At 42.3% G+C, this 27,632-nt stretch overlaps 1 protein-coding gene across 2 annotated transcripts in view; it reads right to left on the reverse strand.

Annotated features, from left to right (window-relative positions):
* Positions 1–27,632, reverse strand: part of LOC311102176 (interleukin-1 receptor accessory protein-like) — a 68,013-nt gene that overhangs the window by 29,532 nt on the left and 10,849 nt on the right. Inside the window, exon 4 of one of the 2 annotated variants that reach the window (XM_084143424.1) lies at positions 9,178–9,281. The exons of the other annotated variant lie outside the window; for it this stretch is intronic. Within the exon in view, the coding sequence (XP_083999550.1) occupies positions 9,178–9,179 (2 nt within the window). The 5' untranslated portion in view covers positions 9,180–9,281. The remainder of the gene's footprint in view (positions 1–9,177; positions 9,282–27,632) is intronic. 2 annotated transcript variants of the gene reach the window in all.

Here is a 27,632-nt window from a genome sequence, read left to right on the forward strand (position 1 = left end):
TATGCCATATCTTTCTAACTGTGCTCTTTCCCAAAAGCTCCCAACATACAACCTATATACTTATTATGGACACAGTATGCTTACATTATTAGCTATCTTTGTTATTATTTGTTGTTATTTGTTATTAGTCCCATCCTTCAACTCTATTCAATACCTCCCATCTATCTCTTAACACCATCCATATAGGATTTCTATTTGCCATATATATTTCAACCGTACTGTGATGTTTTACAAAAGTTCTGAACCTTTCTATTCTCATTGCTTCTACAGATTGTGAATTAAAAATAAATGTTTTTGCTAAAAGTATTATTATATTATTGATTGATTGACTATGACTTTTCAGATCACCCAGTAATGCCATCTGCAAGGTTAGTTCCAGGTAAATATTGCAATCCTTTAGCCATTCCTGGACCTGTGTCCAAAAACAAGCTACAAATGGACAGAACCAAAACAAATGATCTAATGATTCTGTCTCTTCACAGCAAAATCTGCAGAGCTGGGAAGATTGTACCCCCATATAAATAACATTCTATTGGTAGCAAGAATTTTTGAATCCGGTGTCGTTTTGCGTGTCAGTTCATAAACACTATGCCATGGGGTCGGTACGTCAAAGATCTCTTCCTAACTATTTTGCAATCTATATGGGACGGCTGTCAATCCTTTGGTCCTTAAGTGAAACTGATATACTTTTTTTATTCATCACAGTTTTCCTTAACCAATTATGTTCTTTAATGCAAGGCCGACAGACAAGTTCCTTACTTTCTCCCCCTTCCACTTTCCTCTTCCACTTTTGCGGTAAGGCTGCAATTATTTGGTTGTAATTTTGGGTAGAGCAGACATTTCCATATGTTTTTGTTAGCTGCATGTGCGTCATAACTCCACCAGTCCTACCGATGATATCATTTATGAAGATTATACCTTTTTTAAACATTCTGTCAAAAAATAAAGGTTTTTTGTCAATTAGTATATTTGAATTTAACCACAATATTTGTTGCATTATTTGTTCTGTCGTTTCTGGAGGATTAAATTGAAATTGCAACCAACTTTCTATGGCTTGTTTTAGAAATAGTGACATTTGGGAGATTATTTCCTTTTCAAATAACTGAAAGTGAGAGGTTGTAATCTGAATAAAGGGAAAAAAGGCCTTTCTTGAACATTGGGTGAGACAATCTTACTAATTTGCTTGAGAACCAGTTCGGATTTAAGTATAACTTTTGTATGACTGAAGCTTTTAGTGATAGGTCTAATGCTTTAATATTTAATAATTTCTGTCCTCCGAATTCATATTCATTATATAAATATTATCTTTTAATTTTGTCTGGCTTGCCATTCCAAATAAAATTGAATATTTTTTTCTCATATAATTTAAAAAACTGTTCGCTAGGCGTAGGCAAGACCATAAGCAAATAGGTAAACTGGGATAATACTAAAGAGTTAATCAGGGTGATTTTTCCACAAATTGACAGGTATTTTCCTTTCCATGGTAGTAAGATCTTATCTATTTTTGCTAACTTTCTATTAATTTTTTTAAAAGTGAGATCATTTATTTCCTTTGGGATATGTATTCCGAGTATATCCACATCACCATCAGACCATTTTATTGGTAAACTACATGGTAATGTAAATTTTTTATTTTTTAGTGATCCAATACGTAATATAGTACATTTGTCATAATTTGGTTGTAATCCAGAGAGGTTAGAAAATGTATCTAGATCCTCTATGAGGCTGTGGAGGGATTCTAGTTGTTGATTTAAAAGAAAACATGAATCATCAGCGTACAATGACACCTTTGTTTTTAAGCCCTGTATTTCTAATCCTCTGATATTATTATTGGATCTGATTTTAATAGCTAACATCTCGATGGCCACAATAAATAGATATGCCGATAGTGGACAACCTTGTTTCACTCCTCTTGACAGTTTGAAACTTTCGGAGAAATAGCCATTATTTACTATTTTACACCTAGGGTTACTATACATGATTTTGGCCCATTTTATAAGAGATTCTCCAAAATTGAAATGCTCCAGGCATTTATATATAAACCCCAGTCGAACTTTATCAAATGCCTTTTCGAAGTCTGCTATGAATAGCAGGCCTGGTTTCCCATATTTTCCATAGTGTTCTATTGTTTCCAATACTTGCCTTATATTATCTCCAATGTATCTTCCATGTAAAAAACCTGTCTGATTAGAATGAATAATATCCGACAATACCTTTTTAATTCTATGCGCTATACATTTTGCTAGGATTTTTGCATCACAACACTGAAGTGTAAGGGGCCTCCAATTTTGTAAATGGACTGGATCTTTATATTTTCCACTTGTATCCTGTTTCAGTAATAATGAGATCAGACCTTCTTCTTGAGTGTCAGATAATCTACCATTTACATAGGAGTGGTTAAAACACGCTAATAACAGTCCTCTTAGTATATCAAAAAAGGTTTGGTATACCTCGACTGGTATGCCATCCAACCCTGGAGTTTTTCCGGACTTAAAGTCTTTAATTGCATCCAGAAGTTCCTCCTCTGTAATTTCACCTTCACATGAGTCTTTCTGTGTGGCTGTTAATTTGACATTATCAATAGAAAAAAAATCTCTACAATTAGCTTCAGTTAGAGGAGATGGAGGCGACTGAAAAGAAAACATATGCTTAAAGTACTTTGTTTCTTCCTTCAAAATATAATTTGGTGAATTATGGGTGACTCCGTCAATTGTAACCAGTTTCATTAAGTTCTTTTTGGTAGCATTCCTATGTTGAAGATTAAAAAAGAATTTTGTGCATTTTTCCCCATATTCCATCCAGTTTGCTTTATTTTTATAATATATTACACTTGATCTTTCTTGAATAAGTTTCTCCATTTCTTCTTCTTCCTCTAATTTATTCTGAGCCTCTATGTTACAGTTTTTATTGCCATCTATCTGTTCTGTTAGACTTTCTATTTCCTTTCTTAGTATAAACTCTTTTGACCTAAATTGCTTTTGTTTTCGAGATGAGTACTGAATTGCATGGCCTCTAAAGGCACATTTAAAGGTGTCCCATACAATAAGGGGATTCGCTGTACCTATGTTATGTTGGAAAAAGTCAGTTATAAATTCCTTTGTTCTAATTATAAATAAATGATCATCCAATAGGCTTTGATTACATTTCCAATATCCTCGCCCACGTGGAAATTCAGTAAGAGTAATGTATATGCCTATTATATGATGGTCCGACCGTACTGTTTTACATTAATGGATGAATCCACTCTCTCTACATGATGTACTTAACATCATAGATGCTCTGCGACTATTCGTTTGTCCACTTATTGCCTTTACTCAGTACTTTAAAACACACTATTTTTGAATCATAACACCATATCATAGTCCAATTTGATATTCTCCTTACATCCCTTACATAACTCAACACCACTCATCGTCCCCCTTTAAAATATAGAATTTTAAACGTTTGTTACAGTTCAGCTTTACCACAGATAAGCAGATTTTAACATTATAATAGAATGAAAGTCTGCTTACCTGTTAGCTAAGCTGTAGACTGTATCCTGTTCATGAAGACGGCAATCTGTTATGATGAGTTTCTCGCGTATTCAAGTAATCAAGAATGTAAGAATTTACTTAGACATTCTGTGGAGATTTTATACCAAGTATTTATTGGATCACGAGCTTGTGGGTTCATCTAACAAACGGACATAGCTCTGCCCTTTGTCAGTTGAACTGCCCACACACACAAATCTCACAGCTTTTATACTCTTGGTTATCCTTCCTTTCACATACATCTGGCAACCATCATAGGCACTCCCTTTCTCTGTTATTACCCTTTACCCCAAGTCATTATATCCTGTCCATCAATCATACTACCCTAAACATCAGTAATCTCCTTTGACATAAGGAATGTAGACTCCATGGCCCCAAACCAATTATCTCGTAACTCTACCTCGGTCCTCACAATACTATGACATGACATCATTACACTTGGCTTGGTCTGCCTGTCCAGATACACTGGCACTGAACAGAGATGTAGAATTAAACATAACTTGGAGACACTTAGGGCTCAATTCGATCAAACCCGCTTTGCAGTATTTAGAGCATAGCTCTTGATTCCCATAGTCAAATAAAATCAGATTTTTTTTCTAAGAGTATAAAACGAAGTGCTATCTAGAACCGAAAAGGGTTATTTGGCTGTCCCCATAGGATAACCCTTTGAATAACCCATTTTGGTTCCATGTAAAACCATTTCCACAGAGGGTTCTACATGGAACCCAAAATGGCTCTCCTATTGGGGACAGCCGAAGAACCCTTTTGGAACCATTTTTTCTAAAAGTGTACTTTAAAATCTACAACAACAACCAGGTAGACTACCCACATATAGTATAGATATTCATCAGAATAAAAAGTATGCATGCATGAGCATTAGTTTGTAATTAAAGAAACTGTTGAGGCGGTTTTGATTGAATTCCAGCCTGAGACACAGTGACATGTGGAATAGGTATATTAGAAACACAGAAATGAAGATGAGAGGACTCTATGACCAAGACTAGCTTTGCACTTGGCTAGCTAACAGTAGCTGCTAGGGGTAAGTCATAACCTACAGTTGTGTTTTGTTTTTTACATATTGGTAGCCCGAGTCGTTCAAGGAATTCGGGACATGGGTGACTAGTTAACGTTAGTTTGGCTCTCTCTGTGTGTTCGTGCAGTGAAAGGAGGGGTTCTTCTTTGTCTGAAAGCAATGGCTAGCTAGTTTGCTAACTATTCTAGCTAACTAACTGGCTGAATAAGTTGACGACGGACTCGCTCAAGCTGTCGGGACTAACCCACAACGTTAGACACAGACACGAACGATCTGCTTGCGTGTTGATACACTGGTGGTTTGTTGTGGCCGAGTATTGGCGCTAAACCGTGTTGTTGGAGTCCGGCATGCTAGCTGGCTGTGGCGTCTTATGACTAGGTGCCCGGGCGATTTTCACGGAATAATACTGTACCTAGTTAGCTAGCTGAATAAACTAAGTTAGTCTATTCCTAGAAAACATTGAACCGCTGTAGTTTACAACAATTATAGTTTCTGAGGTGGAAGTTGGGAGAGTTATATTTGGGAGTTGTGGTGAGGGAGGCCCCGCTCTCTCCTTTCCCAGATGTTTAGTTCATTTCATTCCGATCTCCTCTGCATTATTGTAGCCATTTGCTGCAGCCTGTCAACTATGCCTCTGCCTATCCCTGTTCTCTCCTCTCCGCACAGGCTATACAAACGCCTCACACCGCGTGGCTGCTGCCTCTCTAACCTGGTGGTCCCTGCACGCACCACCCAGGTGGAGTTCCAGGTCTCAGGCAGCCTCTGGAACTGCCGTTCTGCTGCCAACAAGGCAGACTTCATCTCAGCCTATGCTACCCTCCAGTCCCTCGACTTCTTGGCGCTGACGGAAACATGGATTACCACTGAAAACACTGCTACTCCTACTGCTCTCTCCTCGTCTGACCATGTGTTCTCGCATACCCCGAGAGCATCTGGTCAGTGGGGTGGTGGCACAGGAATCCTCACCTCAAGTGGACATTCTCAATTTTTCCCCTGACCCATCTGTCTATCTCCTCATTTGAATTCCATGCTGTCACAGTCACTAGCCCATTTAAGCTTAATATCCTTGTCATCTATCGCCCTCCAGGTTCCCTTGGAGAGTTCATCAATGAGCTTGACGCCTTGATAAGTTCCTTTCCTGAGGATGGCTCACCCCTCACAGTTCTGGGGGATTTCACACTACCTACGTCTACATTTGACTCATTTCTCTCTGCCTCCTTCTTTCCACTCCTCTCCTCTTTTGACCTCACCCTCTCACCGTCCCCCCCTACTCACAAGGCAGGCAATACGCTTGACCTCATCTTTACTAGATGCTGTTGTTCTACTAATCTCACTGCAACTCCCCTCCATGTCTCCGACCACTACTTTGTATCCTTTTCTCTCTCGCTCTCCTCCAACACTACTCACTCTGCCCCTACACAGATGGTAATGCGCCGTCGCAACCTTCGCTCTCTCTCTCCCGCTACTCTCTCCTCTTCCATCCTATCATCTCTTCCCTCTGCTCAATCCTTCTCCCTCCAATCTCCTGATTCTGCCTCCTCAACCCTCCTCTCCTCCCTTTCTGCATCCTTTGACTCTCTATGTCCCCTATCCTCCCGGCCGGCTCGGTCCTCCCCTCCAGCTCCGTGGCTTGATGACTCATTGCGAGCTCACAGAACAGAGCTCCGGGCAGCTGAGCGGAAATGGAAGAAAACTAGACTCCCTGCGGACCTGGCATCTTTTCACTCCCTCCTCTCTACATTTTCTTCATCTGTTTCTGCTGCTAAGGCCACTTTCTACCACTCTAAATTCCAAGCATCTGCCTCTAACCCTAGGAAGCTCTTTGCCACATTCTCCTCCCTGCTGAATCCACCCCCCCCCCCCCCCCTCTCTGTGGATGACTTCGTCAACCATTTTGAAAAGAAGGTTGACGACATCCGATCCTCGTTTGTTAAGTCAAATGACACTCCTGGTCCTGCTCACACTGCCCTACCCTATGCTTTGACTTCTGTCTCCCCTCTCTCTCCAGATAAAATCTTGCGACTTGTGACGGCAGGCCGCCCAACAACCTGCCCGCTTGACCCTATCCCCTCCTCTCTTCTCCAGACCATCTCCGGTGACTGATCAACTCATCCTTGACCGCTGGCTATGTCCCTTCCGTCTTCAAGAGAGCGAGAGTTGCACCCCTTCTCAAAAAACCAACACTCGATCCCTCTGATGTCAACAACTACAGACCAGTATCCCTTCTTTCTTTTCTCTCCAAAACTATTGAGCGTGCCGTCTTTAGCCAACTCTCTTGCTATCTCTCTCAGAATGACCTTCTTGATCCAAACCAGTCAGGTTTCAAGACTGGTCATTCAACTGAGACTGCTCTTCTCTGTGTCACGGAGGCTCTCCGCACTACTAAAGCTAACTCTCTCTCCTCTTGTCCTTCTAGACCTGTCTGCTGCCTTTGATACTGTGAACCATCAGATCCTCCTCTCCACCCTCTCCGAGCTGGGCATACATATCAGTATGGATGACGGATCACCACCTCAAGCTGAACCTTGGCAAGACGGAGCTGCTCTTCCTCCCGGGGAAGGACTGCCTGTTCCATGATCTCGCCATCACGGTTGACAACTCTGTTGTGTCCTCCTCCCTGAGTGCGAAGAGCCTTGGCGTGACCCTGGACAACACCCTGTCGTTCTCCGCTAACATCAAGGCGGTGACCCGATCCTGTAGGTTCATGCTCTACAACATTCGGAGAGTACAACCCTGCCATACACAGGAAGCGGCACAGGTCCTAATCCAGGCACTTGTCATCTCCCGTCTGGATTACTGCAACTCGCTGTTGGCTGGGCTCCCTGCCTGTGCCATTAAACCCCTACAACTCATCCAGAATGCTGCAGCCCGTCTGGTGTTCAACCTTCCCAAGTTCTCTCACGTCACCCCGCTCCTCCGCACACTCCACTGGCTTCCAGTTGAAGCTCGCATCTGCTACAAGACCATGGTGCTTGCCTACGAAGCTGTGAGGGGAACGGCACCTCTGTACCTTCAGGCTCTGATCAGTCCCTACACCCAAACGAGGGCATTGCGTTCATCCACCTCTGGCCTGCTGGCTCCCCTACCTCTGCAGAAGCATAGTTCCCACTCAGCCCAGTCAAAACTGTTCGCTGCTCTGGCACCCCAATGGTGGAACAAGCTCCCTCACGATGCCAGGACAGCGGAGTCACTCACCACCTTCCGGAGACATTTGAAACCCCACCTCTTTAAGGAATACCTGGGATAGGATAAATTAATCATTCTACCCCCCCCCCCCCTTACCCCAACCCCCCCCCCCCCAAAAAAAAAGAATGACAAAAAAAAACACAATAAAAGTATAAATATATATAAAAATAAAAATAAAAAAACAGAAGAAAAAAAAACATTGTAAAGTGGTTATCCCACTGGCTATAAGGTGAATGCACCAATTTGTAAGTCGCTCTGGATAAGAGTGTCTGCTAAATGACGTAAATGTAAATGTAAGGCACAAAACATGGTCAAATATAAACACAGATACACTGACGCTGTACGTAACATGAAAAACAAAAAGAACACTAAACTCACACAGATGTGTAATCTGAAAACAGATGTTTATCTTAAAGGGATAGTTCAACCAAATTACATATTGGTTTTCTTACCCTGTAAGCAGTCTATAAACAGGGTAAGGAAACCTATATGTAGGCCTCCTGTAGCTCAGTTGGTAGAGCATGGCGCTTGCAACGCCAGGGTTGTGGGTTCGATTCCCACGGGGGGCCAGTATGAAAAATGTATGCACTCATTAACTGTAAGTCGCTCTGAATAAGAGCGTCTGCTAAATGACTAAAATGTAATTTGGGTGAACCATCTCTTTCAACTCTCCCTTTATATTCACTTTAGTTTCTGCTCAAATGTAACATAAGCTGACTTGTGCAAAATAAAGTTAGGCTACTTAATTTGATGTACAATACAATATTGGACACAACAGCATTTTAATTTAAGGTTAGGCTACTTAGGCTAATTTAACTAAAAACCACTATCTTCTTTCTGCTTATCTGAGTGTCACAAATGACTGCTTTAGTAGCCAATTTTCTGGAAACATCGCTTATACTGCCTGAATTAGCCTTAGAATTTCTCATTATCATTCAACCACAGGATGATAGGGAGAAGTTTTCTAATGAATCACGAAATTACTTAAAACGGGACTTGCATCTATATCTTAAATTAATTGATTCTGCTTCCACAAAAGAGCACTCATGTCTGAAAGAAAATCTAATTATCTGCTATAATCGATATTGCACTCTTCCTGTGTCCTCTAGCAAGCTCAGACAACAGCGAGACAAACGCCAATGTCTCAGTCTGTCATTTGCTTAACCAGGTCCAATCACAATCTGATGGAGAAGAGGAGGGTCTTTCTGTCAAAACTGACAAACTGTATGAAAACGCATAAATTAATTACAATAGATGTATAGAGATTTCTCTGCTTGCACTGTATGGGAAAAGCATTATTGCTTGAATTGTTTGGATTATAGGCTGAGAGTGAATAAAAGGAAAGCTATTGTCTATACATGCAACTAGTACAGCAACAGTGCACAATAGGTAATAAACGGCAACAGAGCACAATGTGGTAATACTTACATCTCCACAAATCCACCGGTTCCCTCTGTAGCGCTGAAGACTGCGACCAGAGGTGACACGCCGTGTAGGGCAGAGTGGCTATTGTAGGGTGAGGTGACAGCCGGCTGCAGTTGAGTCAGACAAATTTATGATCAGAGAGGAACGAGGGACACGGCGGCCGTGCCAGTACCGGGCTTGATTTACTGGACCATTCAGCACGTGTCAGTAAATCATATGGAAAACGGCAACCACACGGTCTTGGGAATCCTTCCAATTAAAACACAGTCGAGCACCCTCAAGATTATCTAGGCAGTAGGCTACAGAGTATAGCCTATTACACATAAAACGTACCTGTCCGTTTGACAAATGACTGCCAGCCGTCGTAAACTACTTTGAGGTATCTTGATATGCAATTCACCGCGAGCCCCCCTTGCGATCTCCCAGGTACCACTGGTAATTTAAGTTAAATAACACTCCTCGCATTGTGTTGTTGGATTTAGGAGTAGATAAAGCCACCAAAGAAATACTTCTTTCAGCAGGCTATTCGATACCTCAATCAGACACCATTCTTTCTTCTAGACTTCAACATAAGCTGCATTATTGGCTTATAGGTACAGGCTAAGTGCTACGACAACATATTTAAATTTAAGGAAATAAATAATGCTCTGCGTACTGCCATGATGAAGGAAGTGAATCATGTACCAGAAAGTTCAACTCCTCCCCTCCACGGAAAACCCAAATTGCGAAATCTCCAAAATAGGGCGGGTTTTTTCTATTATGCGGTGACTGAAGTCTATGGGTATTTCTCAACTTTACTTGCAGCTTCAGCCTGGTATCAGCCGTTAACCGTAAATCAGGTATGGTGTTGCGAAAAGAGAGCCGTCACAATACATGATGCCTAAGTGAATACATTGCATTCAATGTGGGAAGATTACACACAATTGCTGCTTAGAGAAATGCTTCACATTTACATTTTACATTTACATTTTACATTTACGTCATTTAGCAGACGCTCTTATCCAGAGCGACTTACAAATAGGTGCATTCACCCTATAGCCAGTGGGATAACCACTTTACAATGTTTTTTTTTTTTTTTTTGGGGGGGGGGGGGGGGGGGGGGGGGTTGGAGTAAAGGGGGGGGGGGGATTACTTTATCCTATCCCAGGTATTCCTTAAAGAGGTGGGGTTTCAAATGTCTCCGGAAGGTGGTGAGTGACTCCGCTGTCCTGGCGTCGTGAGGGAGCTTGTTCCACCATTGGGGTGCCAGAGCAGCGAACAGTTTTGACTGGGCTGAGCGGGAACTATGCTTCCGCAGAGGTAGGGAAGCCAGCAGGCCAGAGGTGGATGAACGCAGTGCCCTCGTTTGGGTGTAGGGACTGATCAGAGCCTGAAGGTACGGAGGTGCCGTTCCCCTCACAGCTCCGTAGGCAAGCACCATGGTCTTGTAGCAGATGCGAGCTTCAACTGGAAGCCAGTGGAGTGTGCGGAGGAGCGGGGTGACGTGAGAGAACTTGGGAAGGTTGAACACCAGACGGGCTGCGGCATTCTGGATGAGTTGTAGGGGTTTAATGGCACAGGCAGGGAGCCCAGCCAACAGCGAGTTGCAGTAATCCAGACGGCATTTTACCTTTTTTGACTGTACCTGCATGACTAGAACAAGGGTGGCACAGGAGAAAAATATGTGCGCATTTATCTATATGCCAACAGTGAACAACAATGCCTAATGTATCATTACCATTACAGATAACAAATCCTAAATTGTTAAATTGCCTCATATACATTCAGTCAATAAAAAAACAAGGGCCATTTAAGATTAATTTATTGAAACTCTAATATCAACTGATTATATTATATCTTGGAACACAATCTTCAAAAAGGTAGTAACCTCATTAATGTGACGCTTGCTTGTATAAGCCTATGGCTGTGCAATGGCATAACCTTGTTTTGTTAATTTAGCAGACAAGACGCTCTTATTTCCAGAGCCCTTATCACATTCAAGACACCTAAACTGAACAAAAATATAAATGCAACATGTAAAGTGTTGGTCCCATGTTTCATGAGTTGAAATAGAAGATCCCAGAAATGTTCCATACGCACAACAAGCTTATTTCTCTCAAATGTTGTGCACAAATTTGTTTACATCCCTGTTAGTGAGCATTTTTCCTTTGCCAATATATTCCATCCACTTGACAGGTGTGGCATATCAAGAAGCTCATTGAATAGCATGATCAATATACAGGTGCACCTTGTGCTGGGGAGAATAAAAGGCTCATTTTCGTGCCATTCATCTGCCACCATTACCTAATGTTTCAGCATGATAAGGCACGGCCCCATGTCGCAAGGATCTGTATTCAATTCCTGGAAGCTGAAAATGTCCCAGTTCTTTCATGACCTGCATACTCACCAGAGATGTCACCCATTGAGCATGTTTGGGATGCTCTGGATCGACATGTACGACAGCGTGTTCCAGTTCCCGCCAATATCCAGCAACATTGCACAGCCATTGAAGAGGTTTGAGACAACATTCCACAGGCCACAATCAACAGTCTGATCAACTCTATGTGAAGGAGATGTGTTGTGCTGCATGACGCAAATGGTGGTCACGCCCCTACCTTTTTTTTAAGGTATCTGACCAAGTCATGTGAAATCCAGAGATTAGGGCCTAATTAATTTCAATTGACTGATTACCTTATATGAACTGTAACTCAGTAAAGTCTTTGAAATTGTTGCATGTTGCGTTTATATTTTTTGTTCAGTATATTTTATAGAAAAAATATAAAATATAACAGAATAGTGCGAAGTGATTTGCATTTGCATCTGGAACAGTTATTCTCAAAGAGCGATATTTTTCAAGGTTACAAACCGAAAGATGTCTTATTTTCGATGTACAGATGTTTGATTTAGTTAATTATGCGTGTTCCTTGGAATTTTCTAAATGGATTAACAATTCTACATTGAACACTGCATGGGGATGAATTATGGCCACGACATCTGTTTGGTGAGTAGGCCTAGGCTTAATGATTCTGATGAAAGTACGCTGTCAGCGTGGAACCTGTCTATGTTTAGGGGGGTAGTAGCCTAGGCTAACCAATTCTAAATGCCAACAGCAGTTCGCAAAGTCGGGTCGTCACTAACGTTAGTTACCACAGCCACAAAGCCATTAACCCTGCCTCTTTCTACAATTTCGCTTTTTAAAATCTGATTTCAAACCTAACCCTTAACGCTAACCTTAACCACACTGTTAATTTTATGCCTGATCCTAACCTTAAATTAAGACCAAAAAGCAAATAAATTAATAAAAACATGCATTTTTACGATATAGCCAATTTTGACTTTGTGGCTTTGGTAACTAGTGACAACTGCAAAGTAGCCTGTAAACGGTAAATTATGCAATTATTCCAAAACTGCAGCTCATTGTTGGAAAACATATTTCCCTACTTCAGTCAACCAGTCCATTTAGAATTTGTGATAAAACTGTCGTCATTTGGCAAGGAATGTAGCTTGTGTATCCCATCAGTTATAAATGTTTTTATAGGCAGAGGCCGGATCATTCTGGTGATTGTGATAGGGAGTTCAATGGTGAGGCATATATCTGTACCTGGGGCAAAGACTTTGTGTTTACCTGGGGCAAAAGTTCAGGATATCACCAGGTTGATTCCCAAGGCTGTGAGTCAGTCACCGGGGGCTGATACTTTCATGGTTCATGTGGGGTCAAATGACATAATGAAGGGCAGCTCAGAACACCTGAAGATTTATTTTAAAGAACTGATTGGGTCTCTACTTGACACCAACAAATGCCCCATAATATCTGACCCTCTGCCCTCCCTAAATCGTGGCATTGAACGGTTCAGCAGACTTTTAGCCCTCCATAACTGATCCTACAGCTATTGTATGCAGTACTTATATGCATATGAACCAGAGTAATACTGTTAGCACTGAGGTGGTGTGCCCTAGTAGGAGTCCACTGTGTGCAGCTCACCCTGCAATAAGAAAAATAACCAGAGTATGTCTACCTCTGCTAAGCTTCCCAGTAAAGCAAGAAAAATAATTAAGCATTCCAGAAAAGTGTTATAAATAACCCACGTTAACATATGTAGCTTAAGAAACAAGGTTCATGAAATCAATCATTTGCTAGTAACATATGACATTCATATTCTGACAATCTCTGAAACTCACTTAGAGAATACCATTGATGATACAGTGGTAGCAATACAAGGTTATAACATTTGCAGAAAATACAGAAATGACAACGGGGGCGGTGTTGCGGTCTATATTCAGAACCACATTCCTGTAAAACTTAGAGAGGATCTCAGGTTAAATACTGTTGAAGTAATATGGCTACAGGTTCATCTGCCTCACCTAAAGCCCATTCTGGTGGGAAGCTGCTATAGACCACCAAGTCAGTATCTGGATAACGTGTGAAATGCTTGATAAAATATGTGATATCAATAGAGAGGTATACTTTCTGGGTGATTTAAATATTGACTGGCTTTCATCAGGCTGTCCACTCAAGAGAAAGCTTCAAACTGTAACTAGTGACTGCAACCTGGTTCAGGTTATCAATCAACCTACCAGGGTAGTTACAAACAGTTCAGGAATGAAATCCTCAACATGTATTGATCATATCTTTACTAATGCTGCAGAAATTTGTTTGAAAGCAGTATCCAAATCCATAGGATGTAGTGATCACAATATAGTAGCCATATCTAGGAAAACCAAAGTTCCAAAGGCTGGTCCTAATATAGTGTATAAGAGGTCATACAATAAGTTTTGTAGTGATTCCTTTGTTGTTGATGTGAAGAATATTTGTTGTATGTAATGACGAGCAACCAGACGCTGCACTTGACACATTTAGGAAATTGCTTATGTGAGAGTTCAGTGACCAGCCGGAGGAAGACGACACGACAGCACCCTCCTCAGGGGATAGGTACTCAGTGTCAAGCCAATTAGTACACAGCTGGAGCCACTAATTGCTTTGTGTCTTACTCTATATAAGTGTGCCAGGAGAGGAGCTGAGGGGAGAATTGGGAGTAGAGACATGTTCATGTGAGGACGTCGGATTGCCTACCTCAGAGAAAGCGTCTTTGACTGGGGCACCCTGTCTCTTTGTTAACCAATTTAGGCTATAGGTAGAGAGAAGCATTCCTCCTGTAACTATAATGTGTAGACGATAGTCTAAAGATAGGATTAGCCGTTTTTTGTTTTGCTTTCCCTTTTTGGCCATGGCCTTTTGGTCAACGGCTTAGTTTATGTTTTTTTGTTTTGTTACGCTGGTGTCTCAGCGTTGGACATTACCCTGTACTGGAGTTATTTTGTTGGGCGAAAGAAGACCCGTTTGGTAAACAATACAAAAAGAAAAGGAACCAGCACCACTGCCTCTGGTCTGTTCATTTTATGCCTCCCGCCTGTGTTAGGGTGTTTCGGACAAGCTGATGCGTTCACACTAATAAGCATGCACCCATTAAGAAAATGACTGTAAAAACGGTTAAATCCCAGTGGACTGATGAGGAATTGAAAAAATGGTATGGTTGAGAGGGATGATGCAAATAGATTTGTTGAACATGCAGCTAATTGAGAAATCATGTGATTAAACTGAATAAAAAGAAGAAACTACACTATGAAACAAAGATGAATCACATAAAGAATGATTGTAAAAAGCTTTGGTGCACCTTAAATGACATTTTGGGCAAAAAGGTAAACCCCACTCCATCATACATTGAATCAAACTGCTCATTCATCACAAAACCCACTGATATTGCCAAATACTTTAATTATTTTTTCATTGGCAAGATTTGCAAACTTAGGCATAACATGCCAGCAACAAATGCTGACTCTACACATCCAAGTATATCTGACCAAATTATGAAAGACAAACATTGTAATTTTGAATTCCGTAAAGTAAGTGAGGAAGAGGTGAAAAAATATTATTGTCGATCAACAATGACAAGCCACCGGGGCCTGACAACTTGGATGGAAAATTACTGAGGATAATAGCGGACGATACAGCTACTCCTATTTGCAATATATTCGATTTAAGCTTACTAGAAAGTGTGTGTCCTCAGGCCTGGATGGAAACAAAAGTTATTCCCCTACCTAAGAATAGTAAAGCCCCCTTAACTGGCTCAAATAGCTGACCAATCAGCCTGTTACCAACCCTTAGTAAAGGTTTGAAAAAAATGGTGTTTGACCAGATAAAATGCTATTTTACAGTAAACAAATTGACAACAGACTTTCAGCACGCTTATAGGGAAGGACATTCAACAAGCACAGCACTGACACAAATTACTGATGATTGGCTGAGAGAAACTGATGAAAAAAACGATTGTGGGGGATGTTTTGTTACACTTCAGTGTGGCTTTTGAGATTATCGATCATAGTCTGTTGCTGAAAAAACGTATGTCTTATTTACATAAAAAAAAAAAAAAGTTTTAATCATTTAGCAGACACTCTTATCCAGAGCGACTTACAGTTAGTGAGTCTATACATTTTCATACTGGCCCCCGTGGGAATCGAACCCACAACCCTGGTGTTGCAAGCACCATGCTCTACCAACTGAGCTACCAGGGGGGCTTTACACCCCCTGCTATATTGTGGATGAAGAGTTACCTGTCTAACAGAACACAGAGGGCGTTCTTTAATGGAAGCCTCTCCAACAAAATCCAGGTAGAATCAGGAATTCCCTCGGCAGCTGTGTATGCCCCTTACTGTTTTCAATCTTTACTAACGACATGCCACTTGAGTAAAGCCAGTGTGTCTATGTATGACTCAACTCTGTACACGTCAGCTACCACACAGACTGAAATGACAGCAACACTTAACAAAGAGCTGCATTTAGTTTCAGAATGGGTGGCAAGGAATAAATTAGTCATAAATATTTCAAAAACTAAAAGCATTGTATTTGGGACAAATCATTTACTAAAACCTGAAATAAATATTTTTAATGAATAATGTGGAGATTGAGCAAGTTGAGGAGACTATAGTTAGCCATTTGATTAGCTGTTCAGGAGTCTTATGGCTTGGGGGTAGAAGCTGTTAAGAAGCCTTTTGGACTTAGACTTGGCACTCCAGTAGCGCTTGCCGTGCGGTAGCAGAGAGAACAGTCTATGACTAGGGTGGCTGGAGTCTTTGACAATTTTTAGGGCCTTCCTCTGACACTGCCTGTAATAGAGGTCCTGGATGGCAGGAAGCTTGGCCCCAGTGATGTACTGGGCCATACACACTACCCTCTGTAGTGCCTTGCGGTCAGAGGCCGAGGAGATGCCATACCAGGCAGTAAAGCAACCAGTCAGGATGCTCTCGATGGTGCAACTGTAGAAGTTTTTGAGGATCTGAGCACCCATGCCAAATCTATTCAGTCTCCTGAGGGGGAATAGGCTTTGTCATGACCTCTTCATGACTGTCTTGGTGTGTTTGGACCATGATAGTTTGTTGGTGATGTGGACACCAAGGAACTTGAAGCTCTCAACCTGCTCCACTACAGCCCAGTCGATGAGAATGGGGGTGTGCTCGGTCCTCCTTTTCCTGTAGTCCACAATCATCTCCTTTGTCTTGATCACGTTGAGGGAGAGGTTGTTCTCCTGGCACCGCACGGCCAGGTCTCTGACCTCCTCCATATAGGCTGTCTCATCATTGTCGGTGATCAGGCCGACCACTGTTGTGTCGTCTGCAAACGTAATGATGGTGTTGGAGTCATGCCTGGCCATGCAGTCATGGGTGAACAGGGAGTACAGGAGGGAACTGAGCCCGCACCCTTGAGTGGCCCCCATGTTGAGGATCATCGTGGCAGATGTGTTGTTACCTACCCTTACCACCTGGGGACGGCCCGTCAGGAAGTCCAGGATCCAGTTGCAGAGGTAGGTGTTTAGTCCCAGGGTCCTTAGCTTAGTGATGAGCTTTGAGAGCGCGATGGTATTGAACGCTGAGCTGTAGTCAATGTGTAGTGTCAGCGTTTGTTGCTGGCATGTCATGCCTAAGTTTGCTAATCTTGTCAATTAAAAAATAATTAAAGTAGTTTGCTATATCAGTGGGTTTTGTGATGAATGAGCCATCTGATTCAATGGAGTGGAGTTTGCCTTTTTGCCCAAAATGTCTCACGCAGGTGGGAAAGGGCAGTGTGGAGTGCAATAGAGATTACATCATCTGTGGATCTGTTGGGGCGGTATACAAATTGGAGTGGGTCTAGGGTTTCTGGGATAATGGTGTTGATATGAGCCATGACCAGCCTTTCAAAGCACTTCATGGCTACAGATGTTAATGCTACGGGTCTGTGTTCTTGGGCGCAGGGACTATGGTGGTCTGCTTGAAACATGTTGGTATTACAGACTCAGTCAGGGACAGGTTGAAAATGTCAGTGAAGACACTTGCAAGTTGGTCAGCACATGCTCGGAGTACACTCCTGGTAATCCGTCTGGCCTTGCGGCCTCACTACTTGTATTTGTGAGAGGTATTGACATGTTGAATGCACCAAGCTGTCTGTTTGAACTACTGGCACACAGCTAAGACACCCACAAGACATGCCACTCGAGGTTACGTCACAGTCCCCAAGTCAAGAACAGACTATGGGAGGTGCACAGTACTACATAGAGCCATGACTACATGGAACTCTATTCCAGATCAAGTAACTCATGCCAGCAGTAAAATTTGATTTAAAAAACAGATAGAAATACACATTATTGTCAGGTGTTGAGTGTGGATGCGGTGAGGAATCAAGCGCAGGAAACACGGGCGTTCGTCAACAGACTTTAGTAACCAAAAATGCAGCACCAAAACAGGCGAACAGCCAACCCAACCGGGAGTCAAAGTACAAAATTACGCACAACACACACAGTGCGTAAAAATGAATAAAGCGCACACAGTGCGGACTCTCGGTAAAACAACAAACACGAGAGTAAACAACAGAGCAACAGCTTGACAATGAACAATCACACAAAACACCTGACCCAACACACGATAACTAAATAGGAAACAAAATCAGACACTAACAAGGGACAGGTGTACAACTAGACAAAACCAAACAAACATGAAACATCGAACGGTGGTAGCTAGTACTCCGGGGACGACGACCGTCGAAGCCTGCCCGAACAAGGAGAAGGAGCAGCCTCGGCCGAAACCGTGACAGTACCCCCCCCTTGACGCGCGGCTCCAGCCGTGCGCCGATCCCGGCCTAGGGGACGACCAGGACGACGCGGAGCAGGGCGCGTAGGATGACCCCGATGGAACTCGGTCAGCAGGGACAGGTCTAATATGTCCCTCCTCGGCACCCAGCACCGCTCCTCCGGGCCGTACCCCTCCCACTCCACGAGATATTGGAGACCCCCCCATCCGGCGTCTCGAATCAAGGATGGACCTCACAGTGTACGCCGGAGCCCCCTCGATGTCCAACGGGGGCGGAGGAATCTCCTCTATCTCATAATCCTGGAGTGGACCAGCTACCACCGGCCTGAGGAGAGACACATGAAACGAGGGGTTAATATTCCTGTAATCAATAGGCAGTTCTAACCTGTAACACACCTCGTTCAACCTCCTCAGGACTTTAAATGGCCCCACAAACCGCCGACCCAGCTTCCGGCAGGGCAGGCGGAGGGGCAGGTTTCTGGTCGAGAGCCAGACTCGATCTCCAGGTGCGTACACAGGCCCCTCACTGCGGTGGAGATCGGCGCTCGTCTTATGCCGACGGATGGCCCGCTGCAGATGAACGTGGGCAGCGTTCCACGTCTCCTCCGAGCGCCGCACCCACTCATCCACCGCAGGGGCCTCGATCTGGCTCTCGTGCCAAGGTGCCAGAACCGGCTGGTACCCTAACACACACTGGAAAGGGGTTAGTTGGGTGGAGGAGTGGCGGAGAGAGTTCTGCGCCATCTCGGCCCACGGAACGTATCTCGCCCACTCCTCCGGCCGGCCCTGGCAATAAGACCTCAGAAACCTCCCCACATCCTGGTTGACACGTTCAACCTGCCCATTACTCTCCGGGTGGTAACCCGAGGTAAGGCTCACCGAAACCCCCAACCGTTCCATATACGCTCTCCACACTCTGGAGGTGAACTGGGGGCCTCGATCAGACACTATATCCTCGGGTACCCCGTAATGCCGGAAGACATGGGTAAACAGAGCCTCAGCGGTCTGTAGGGCAGTAGGTAGACCCGGCATGGGTAGGAGACGACAGGCCTTCGAGAACCGATCCACAACGACCAGGATGGTGGTATTCCCCTGTGAGAGGGGAAGGTCTGTAACAAAATCCACCGAGAGGTGGGACCAGGGTCGTTGTGGAACGGGCAGGGGTTGTAGCTTACCCCTGGGCAAATGTCTGGGCGCCTTACACTGGGCACACACCGAACAGGAGGAGACATAGATCCTCACATCCCTGGCTAACGTTGGCCACCAGTACTTAGTGCTAAGGCAGTGAACTGTCCGGCTGATACCTGGATGTCCAGAGGAGGGGGACGTATGAGCCCAATAAATGAGGCGATCGCGTACCTCGAGCGGAACGTACGTCCGACCCACAGGGCACTGGGGAGGACTTGGGTCGGTGCGTAACGCCCGCTCGATCTCGGCATCAACCTCCCATACCACCGGTGCAACCAGACACGACTTCGGTAGTATGGGAGTGGGCTCAACGGACCTCTCCTCCGTGTCATATCGCCGAGACAGGGCATCTGCCTTCCCGTTCTGGGACCCAGGGATGTAAGTGATTTTAAACACAAACCGGGCTAGAAACATAGTCCAGCGGGCCTGGCGAGGATTCAGTCTCCTAGCTGCCCGGATGTATTCCAGGTTACGGTGGTCAGTTAGAATGAGGAAAGGGTGTTGAGCCCCCTCAAGCCAATGCCTCCACACCTTTAGGGCCTGTACCACGGCTAACAGCTCCCTGTCCCCTACGTCATAATTCCGCTCCGCCGGACTGAGCTTCTTAGAATAAAAAAAGAACGGCCCCAATACCAGCCTCGGACGCGTCTACCTCTACCTGGAAAGGCAAAGCGGGATCCGGATGCGCCAACACCGGCGCCGAGGTAAACAGGTCCTTCAGTTTCCCAAAAGCCCTGTCCGCCTCAGCTGACCACTGCAAGCGCACCGGACCCCCCTTCAACAGAGACGTAATGGGAGCTGCCACCTGTCCAAAACCAAGATTTTTGTATAATAATTTAAATGAAAAAAACTCTAACTTTGGAATCCATCTTCATTTTGTGTATTAGTTCATAAACCATGTGCCATGGAATCGGTACATCGAAAATCTCTTCCCAACTATTCTGCAATCTATTTGGCACAGCTGTCCATTTTTTGGTCCTTAAATTAAACTGGTATACTTTTTTATTTATCACAGTCTTTTAAAACCAATTTTGGTCTTTAATGCTGGGGCGACAGACAGGTTCCTTATTTTCTCCCCTATCCACTTGCCTCTTCATTTTTGCAGTAATGCTGCAATTAGTTGGTTATAATTTTGAGTAGAGCAAACATTTCCATATATTTGTTAGCTGCATGTCTGACATAACTCCACTAATCCTATTTATGATATCATTTACAAAGATTATACTTTTATTTAATTTATCTCGAAAAATATAGTTGTTTTTATCAATTAATATATTTGAGTCTTTTCTAGTGGATTAAACTGAAATAGCAACCAACTTTCTATGGCTTGTTTTAAAAATAACAATATTTTGGAGATTGTTTTATTTTCAAATAACCGAAAGTGAGAGGTTTTAATCTGAATAAGGGGAAAATGGCAATTCTTGAACATGGGGTGAGACATTCTTAACAATCTCCTGGAGAATCAGTTTGGATTATGTATGACTGAAGCCTTTAGTGAGAGGTCTAATGCTTTAATATTTAATAATTTCTGCACTCCAAATTCATATTAATTATATAAATAGGCCCGTTTAATTTTGTCTGGTTCCAAATAAAATGTAATATTGTTTGCTCATATAATTTTTAAAAACAAGTTGCTAGGTGTAGGCCATAAGCAAATAGGTAAACTGGGATAATACTAAAGAGTTAATCAGGGTGATTTTTCCACAAATAGACAGGTATTTTCCTTTCCATGGTAGCAAGATCTTATCTATTTTTGCTAACTTTCTATTAAAATGTATTGTAATGAGATAATTTATTTATTTTGTGATATGAACACAGAGTATGTCCACATAGCCGTCAGACCATTTAATTGGTAAACTATACAGTAATGTAAAAATTGTATTTTTTTGTGATCCAATACGTAATATAGTGCATTTATCATAATTTGGTTGTAATCCAAAGAAGTTAGAAAAATTATCTAGATCCTCTATGAGGCTATGGAGGGATCCAAATTGTGGATTTAAAAGAAAACAATCATCAGCGTACAATAACACCTTTGTTTTAAAAGCCCTGGATTTCTAGCCGCTTGATATTATTGTTAGATCTGATTTTAATAGCTAACATTTCGATGGCTATAATAAATAGATATGCCGATAGTGGACAACATTGTTTTACTCCTCTTGACAGTTTAATACTTTCTGAGATGTAGACATTATTTACTGTTTTACACCTAGCTCCTATACATAACTTTAACCCATTGTATAAGAGATTCTCCAAAATTGAAATTTTCCAGGCATTTATATATAATTCCAGTCGTACTTTATCAAAAGCCATTTCAAAGTCAGCTATGAATACCAGGCCTGGTTTCCCAGACTTTTCCCAGTCCATTTAAAAAACATGTCTGATTAGGATTAATAATATCCGAGAATACCTTTTTAATTCTATGCGCTATACATTTTGCTATCATTTTTTCAGCAGTGTAAGGGGTCTCCAATTTTTTTGATGGACTGGATCTTTATATTTAACACTTGGGTCCTGTTTCAATAATAATAAAATCAGACCTTCTTGTTGAGTATATGATAATCTACCATTTTTATAGGAGTGGTTAAAACATGCTAATAACGGTCCTCTGAGTACATCAAAAAATGTTTGGTATACCTCAACTGGTATGCCATCCAGCCCTGGAGTTTTCCTGGACTTACAGTGCCTTGCAAAAGTATTCATCCCCCTTGGTGTTTTTCCTATTTTGTTGCATTACAACCTGTAAATTAAATAGATTTTTATTTGGATTTCATGTAATGGACATACACAAAATAGTCCAAATTGGTGAAGTGAAATTAAAAAAATAACTTGTTAAAAAAAAGTATAAAAAATAAATAACGGAAAAGTGGTGCGTGCATATGTGTTCACCCCCTTTGCTATGAAGCCCCTAAATAAGATCTGGTGCAACCAATTACCTTCAGAAGTCACATAATTAGTTAAATAAAGTCCACCAGTGTTCAATCTAAGTGTCACATGATCTGTCACATGATCTCAGTATATATACACCTGTTCTGAAAGGCCCCAGAGTCTGCAACACCACTAAGCAAGGGGCACCACCAAGCAAGCGGCACCATGAAGACCAAGGTCGTGGAGAAGTACAGATCAGGGTTGGGTTATAAAAAATATCAGAAACTTTGAACATCCCACAGAGCACCACTAAATCCATTATTTAAAAATGGAAAGAATATGGCACCACAAAAAAACAGCAAAGAGAGGGCCGCCCACCAAAACTCACGGACCAGGCAAGGAGGGCATTCATCAGAGAGGCAACAAAGAGACCAAAGATAACCCTGAAGGAGCTGCAAAGCTCCACAGCGGAGATTGGAGTATCTGTCCATAGGACCATTTTAAGCCGTACACTCCACAGAGCTCGGTTTTACGGAAGGGTGGCCAGAAAAAGGCCATTGCTTAAAGAAAAAAATAAGCAAACACGTTTGGTGTTCACCAAAAGGCATGTGGGAGACTCCCCAAACATATGGAAGGAGGTACTCTAGTCAGATGAGACTAAAATTCAGCTTTTTGGCCATCAAGGAAAACGCTATGTCTGGCGCAAACCCAACACCTCTCATCACCCCGAGAACACCATCCCCACAGTGAAGCATGGTGGTGGCAGCATCATGCTGTGATGATGTTTTTCATCGGCAGGGACTGGGAAACTGGTCAGAATTGAAGGAATGATGGATGGCGCTAAATACAGGGAAATTCTTGAGGGAAACCTGTTTCAGTCTTCCAGAGCTTTGAGACTGGGACTGAGGTTCACCTTCCAGCAGGCCAATGACCCTAAGCATACTGCTAAAGCAACACTCGAGTGGTTTAAGGGGAAACATTTAAATGTCTTGGAATGTCCTAGTCAAAGCCCAGAACTCAATCCAATTGAGAATCTGTGGTATGACTTAAAGATTGCTGTACACCAGCGGAACCCATCCAACTTGAAGGAGCTGGAGCATTTTTGCCTTGAAGAATGGGCAAAAATCCAGTGGCTAGATGTGCCAAGCTGATAGAGACATACCCCAAGAGACTTGCAGCTGTAATTGTTGCATAAGGTGGCTCTACAAAGTATTGACTTTGGGGGGGGGGGGGTGAATAGTTATGCACGCTCATGTTTTCTTGTTTGTTTCACCCAAAAAATATTTAGCATCTTCAAAGTGGTAGGCATGTTGTGTAAATCAAATTATACAACCCCCCCCCAAAATCCATTTTAATTCCAGGTTGTAAGGCAACAAAATAGGAAAAATGCCGGGGGGGGGGTGAATACTTTCGCAAGCCACTGTAAAGGCTTTAATTAAAACAAGAAGTTCCTTCTCTGTAATTTGGCTTTCACATGAGTCTTTCTGTACAGCTGTTCATTTTACATTATTAATAGAAAAAATATCCTTATATTAACTTTGTTTAGTAGAGATGGAGACTGAAATGAAAACATATGCATAAAGTACCTTGCTTCCTCTCTAAAAATATTGTGAGGTGAATCACGGGTGACGCCGTCATTTGTAACAAGTTTCAGTAAATTATTTTTAGTAGCATTTCTATGTTGAAGATTAAAAAAGAATTTGGTGCAATTCTCTCCATATTCCATCCTGTTCGCTTTATTTTTATAATATACAGTGCATTCGGAAAGTATTCAGACCCCTTGACTTTTTCCACATTTTGTACGTTACAGCCTTACTCTAAAATTGATTAAATTGTTTTTCCCCCCCCTCAATCTACACACAATACCCCATAATGCAAAAGCTAAAACATGATTTATTTTATTTTATATAAAAACAAAACTGAAATATCACATTTACATAAGTATTCAGACCCTTTACTCAGTACTTTCTTGAAGCACCTTTGACAGCGATTACCGCCTCAAGTCTTCTTGGGTATAACGCCACAAGCTTGTCACACCTGTATTTGGGGAGTTTCTCCCATTCTTCTCTGCAGATCCTCTCAAACTCTGTCAGGTTGGATGGGGAGCGTCGCTAAACAGCTATTTTCAGGTCTCTCCAGATATGTTCGATCGGGTTCAAGTCCGGGCTCTGGCTGGGCCACTCAAGGACATTCAGAGACTTGTCCCGAAGCCACTCCTGTGTTGTCTTGGCTGTGTGCTTATGGTCGTTGTCCTGTTGGAAGGTGAACCTTCGCCCCAGTCTGAGGTCCTGAGCGCTCGAGCAGATTTTCATCAAGGATCTCTCTGTACTTTGCTCCGTTCACCTTCCCCTCGACCCTGACTAGTCTACCAGTCCCTGCCGCTGAAAAACATTCCAGCAGCATGATGCTGCCACCACCATGCTTCAGCGTAGGGATGGTGCCAGGTTTCCTCCAGACGTGACACTTGGCATTCAGGCCAAAGAGTTCAATCTTGGTTTCATCAGAGCAGAGAATCTTGTTTCTCATGGTCTGAGAGTCCTTTAGGTGCCTTCTGGCAATCTCGAAGCGGGCTGTCATGTGGCTTTTATTGAGGAGTGTCTTCAGTCTGGCCACTCTACAATAAAGGCCTGATTGGTAGAGTGTTGCAGAGATGGTTGTCGTTCTGGAAGGTTCTCCCATCTCCACAGAGGACCTCTGGAGCTCTGTCAGAGTAACCATAGGGTTCTTGGTCACCACCCTGACCAAGGCCCTTCTCCCTCGATTGCTCAGATTGGCCGGGCGGCCAGCTCTAGGAAGAGCCTTGGTGGTTCCAAACTTCTTCTATTTAAAAATGATGGAGGCCACTGTGTTCTTGGGGACCTTAAATGCTGCAGACATTTTTTGGTACCCATCCCCAGCTCTGTGCCTCGACACAATCCTGTCTCGGAGCGCTATGGGCAATTCCTTCGACCTCATGGCTTGGTTTTTTTCTCTGACATGCACTGTCAACTGTGGGACCTTATATAGACAGGTGTGTGCCTTTCCAAATCATGTCCAGTCAATTGAATTTACCACAGGTGGACTCCAATCAAGTTGTAGAAACATCTCAAGGATGATCAATGGAAACAGGATGCACCTGAGCTCAATTTCGAGTCTCATAGCAAAGTGTTTGAATACTTACGTAAATAAGGTTTTTGTTTTTCATTTTTTTATACATTTGCAAAAAATCTAAAAACCTGTTTTTGCTTTGTCATTATGGGGTATTGATGAGCAAAAACATTTTTGCAATCCATTTTAGAATAAGGCTGTAACGTAACAAAATGTGGAAAAAGGGAAGGGGTCTGAATACTTTCCGAATACACTGTATCACACGACACATGACCCCACGATCGTTCAAATTATAATAAACATAACATTTATTAACATCATCCAGTAGAACTGTAAAAAGAGAGATATAATTTGAGCTTTGGAAACAAGTGCTTTCATTTATGATGCATGGCGTGGGCCTCGTTTCACAGGAGCATTGTAAAATAAGCTTTCTCTCAATGAACCAGCCTTAACGAATTTCGTTTATATACATAGAGTTTAATTGTCCAACATCAGTTTTATAATTTCTTCATTTTGTGGCCGCCTAGAGTGTCCTCTTTCCACTGCTGTGGTGCTGAATAGCAGTGGGAATGGGGAGTGGGGCGGGCCGCCCTGGTGTTCCTAGACAGCCATGTTTTATTATTTATTAGGCCTAATTAAAATGTTAATTCCCAGGCTAAATTTAATTAGAGAGGCCTAGATTGTATTTGAAAACAGCAGTGTTTTGTTATTTATTAAAATGTTAATACAAAATAGCCTATAGGACACGTCGTTTGCAAATTATATTAAGTTGTGTAGGCTAAATGTTTTTTTCTTTTTTTAAATGATATTAATTTATGATTTATAGCAGGGATGAAGATGCAACACAATGATTTGCTTTTCAATAAAACCTGTCATGTTGGTATAAGAACATCGTTTTACTTAATTTTATTACAACTTTACAGGCTAATTTAGATTCTGTTAATAAGAATTACAATAATCTAAAATGTGATTTTGAGCACCGTGGGTGGACGCCCTAATGCATTACGCACCCAATGCATATGGATGTCCGGTAAATTTAAATCTTGGCGGTCAAGTTGTCCAGTGCCAAATTTACCCTGAACTAAATATAATACCCACTGCTAGTAGCCATGTACTCATCCAACAGTACATTTAAATGTCCTAAAAAACGTTGCAGTTGTAGGCTACTACCCATGATACCTATAGGCCTATGCCCTCGCAACGGTCATTGTGCATTTTGCGTGCGCACCATTCCATATCTCAAAGCCATATCAAATATATTGGTTGTAAAATAGTTGCGATTGAGCTGAATATTGAGAGTTGAGAAACAGGCACAGGGGCAGGGCACACACTTTCATTAGAGGAATCATGAGGATAATGCACTTTACCATTTGACCAAATCTAGTAATGACCAAAACTACCTCCATACTTCCATTTGTTTGTATGGTTTGCATTCAGACAGGTCCCGTGACCCCATCGTGTTCGTGAGAGTCTCCCCTTTCCATAGAGTGGTCATAATAGTTTTGTAGGCCAAACCGTTTTTGTGAGAAGACCGATTTTCGGGATGTCTCATGGTCTGACAAATCTCTAGCTTAAATTGACGGATTTTGATGGGGATTTTATTATTATATTACTTAGATTGACACACAGGTGTGTCAATCGACTCTTAAGGATTAATGCGAAATTCCAGTAATGTTTTGAAGATTTCTCACAAAAACAAGCGTATCTCTATGAAATGTCAACGGAGCACTGAGAATACTGCAAGGTTTTTATTTTCAAACCCTTTTACATTTAATTCAGCTTGTGTCATGTTCATTTTGCGACTCGCGGATACAACTTTGCAGACGACCACCACAACATGAAAAATACTCAACAGTTGCAGCAAGAAAGTGGCACCGCTCTGTCAACAGAGCTCGGTGCTTATTATCAGATGTTTTAGGTTACGAAATCTGAACTTTTTTTATATAATGTTAATGATTTGTTAGAGAAAGATCACACTGAACGATTCAGAACATGAAAAATCATATTTGTCTTGGTAAAATGTTTTTTATAACATAAGGAAGTCACCAAAGCGAGTTTTCACCCACTCTTTTTGCAGCAGGCAGGTTACAACATGCTAAAACCAACTGATGAAATCACTGGTGACCAATATACTTGCACATATTTTGTGCAGGAGTAGAGAGATGTGGGTTTATTTTTACAACTTTCTCACTGCCTATCGGAGTATGCGTCTGTGTCAT

The sequence above is a fragment of the Coregonus lavaretus genome (assembly GCF_964263955.1).
Source record: "Coregonus lavaretus genome assembly, chromosome: 26".
In the NCBI taxonomy this organism is placed as follows: domain Eukaryota; kingdom Metazoa; phylum Chordata; class Actinopteri; order Salmoniformes; family Salmonidae; genus Coregonus; species Coregonus lavaretus.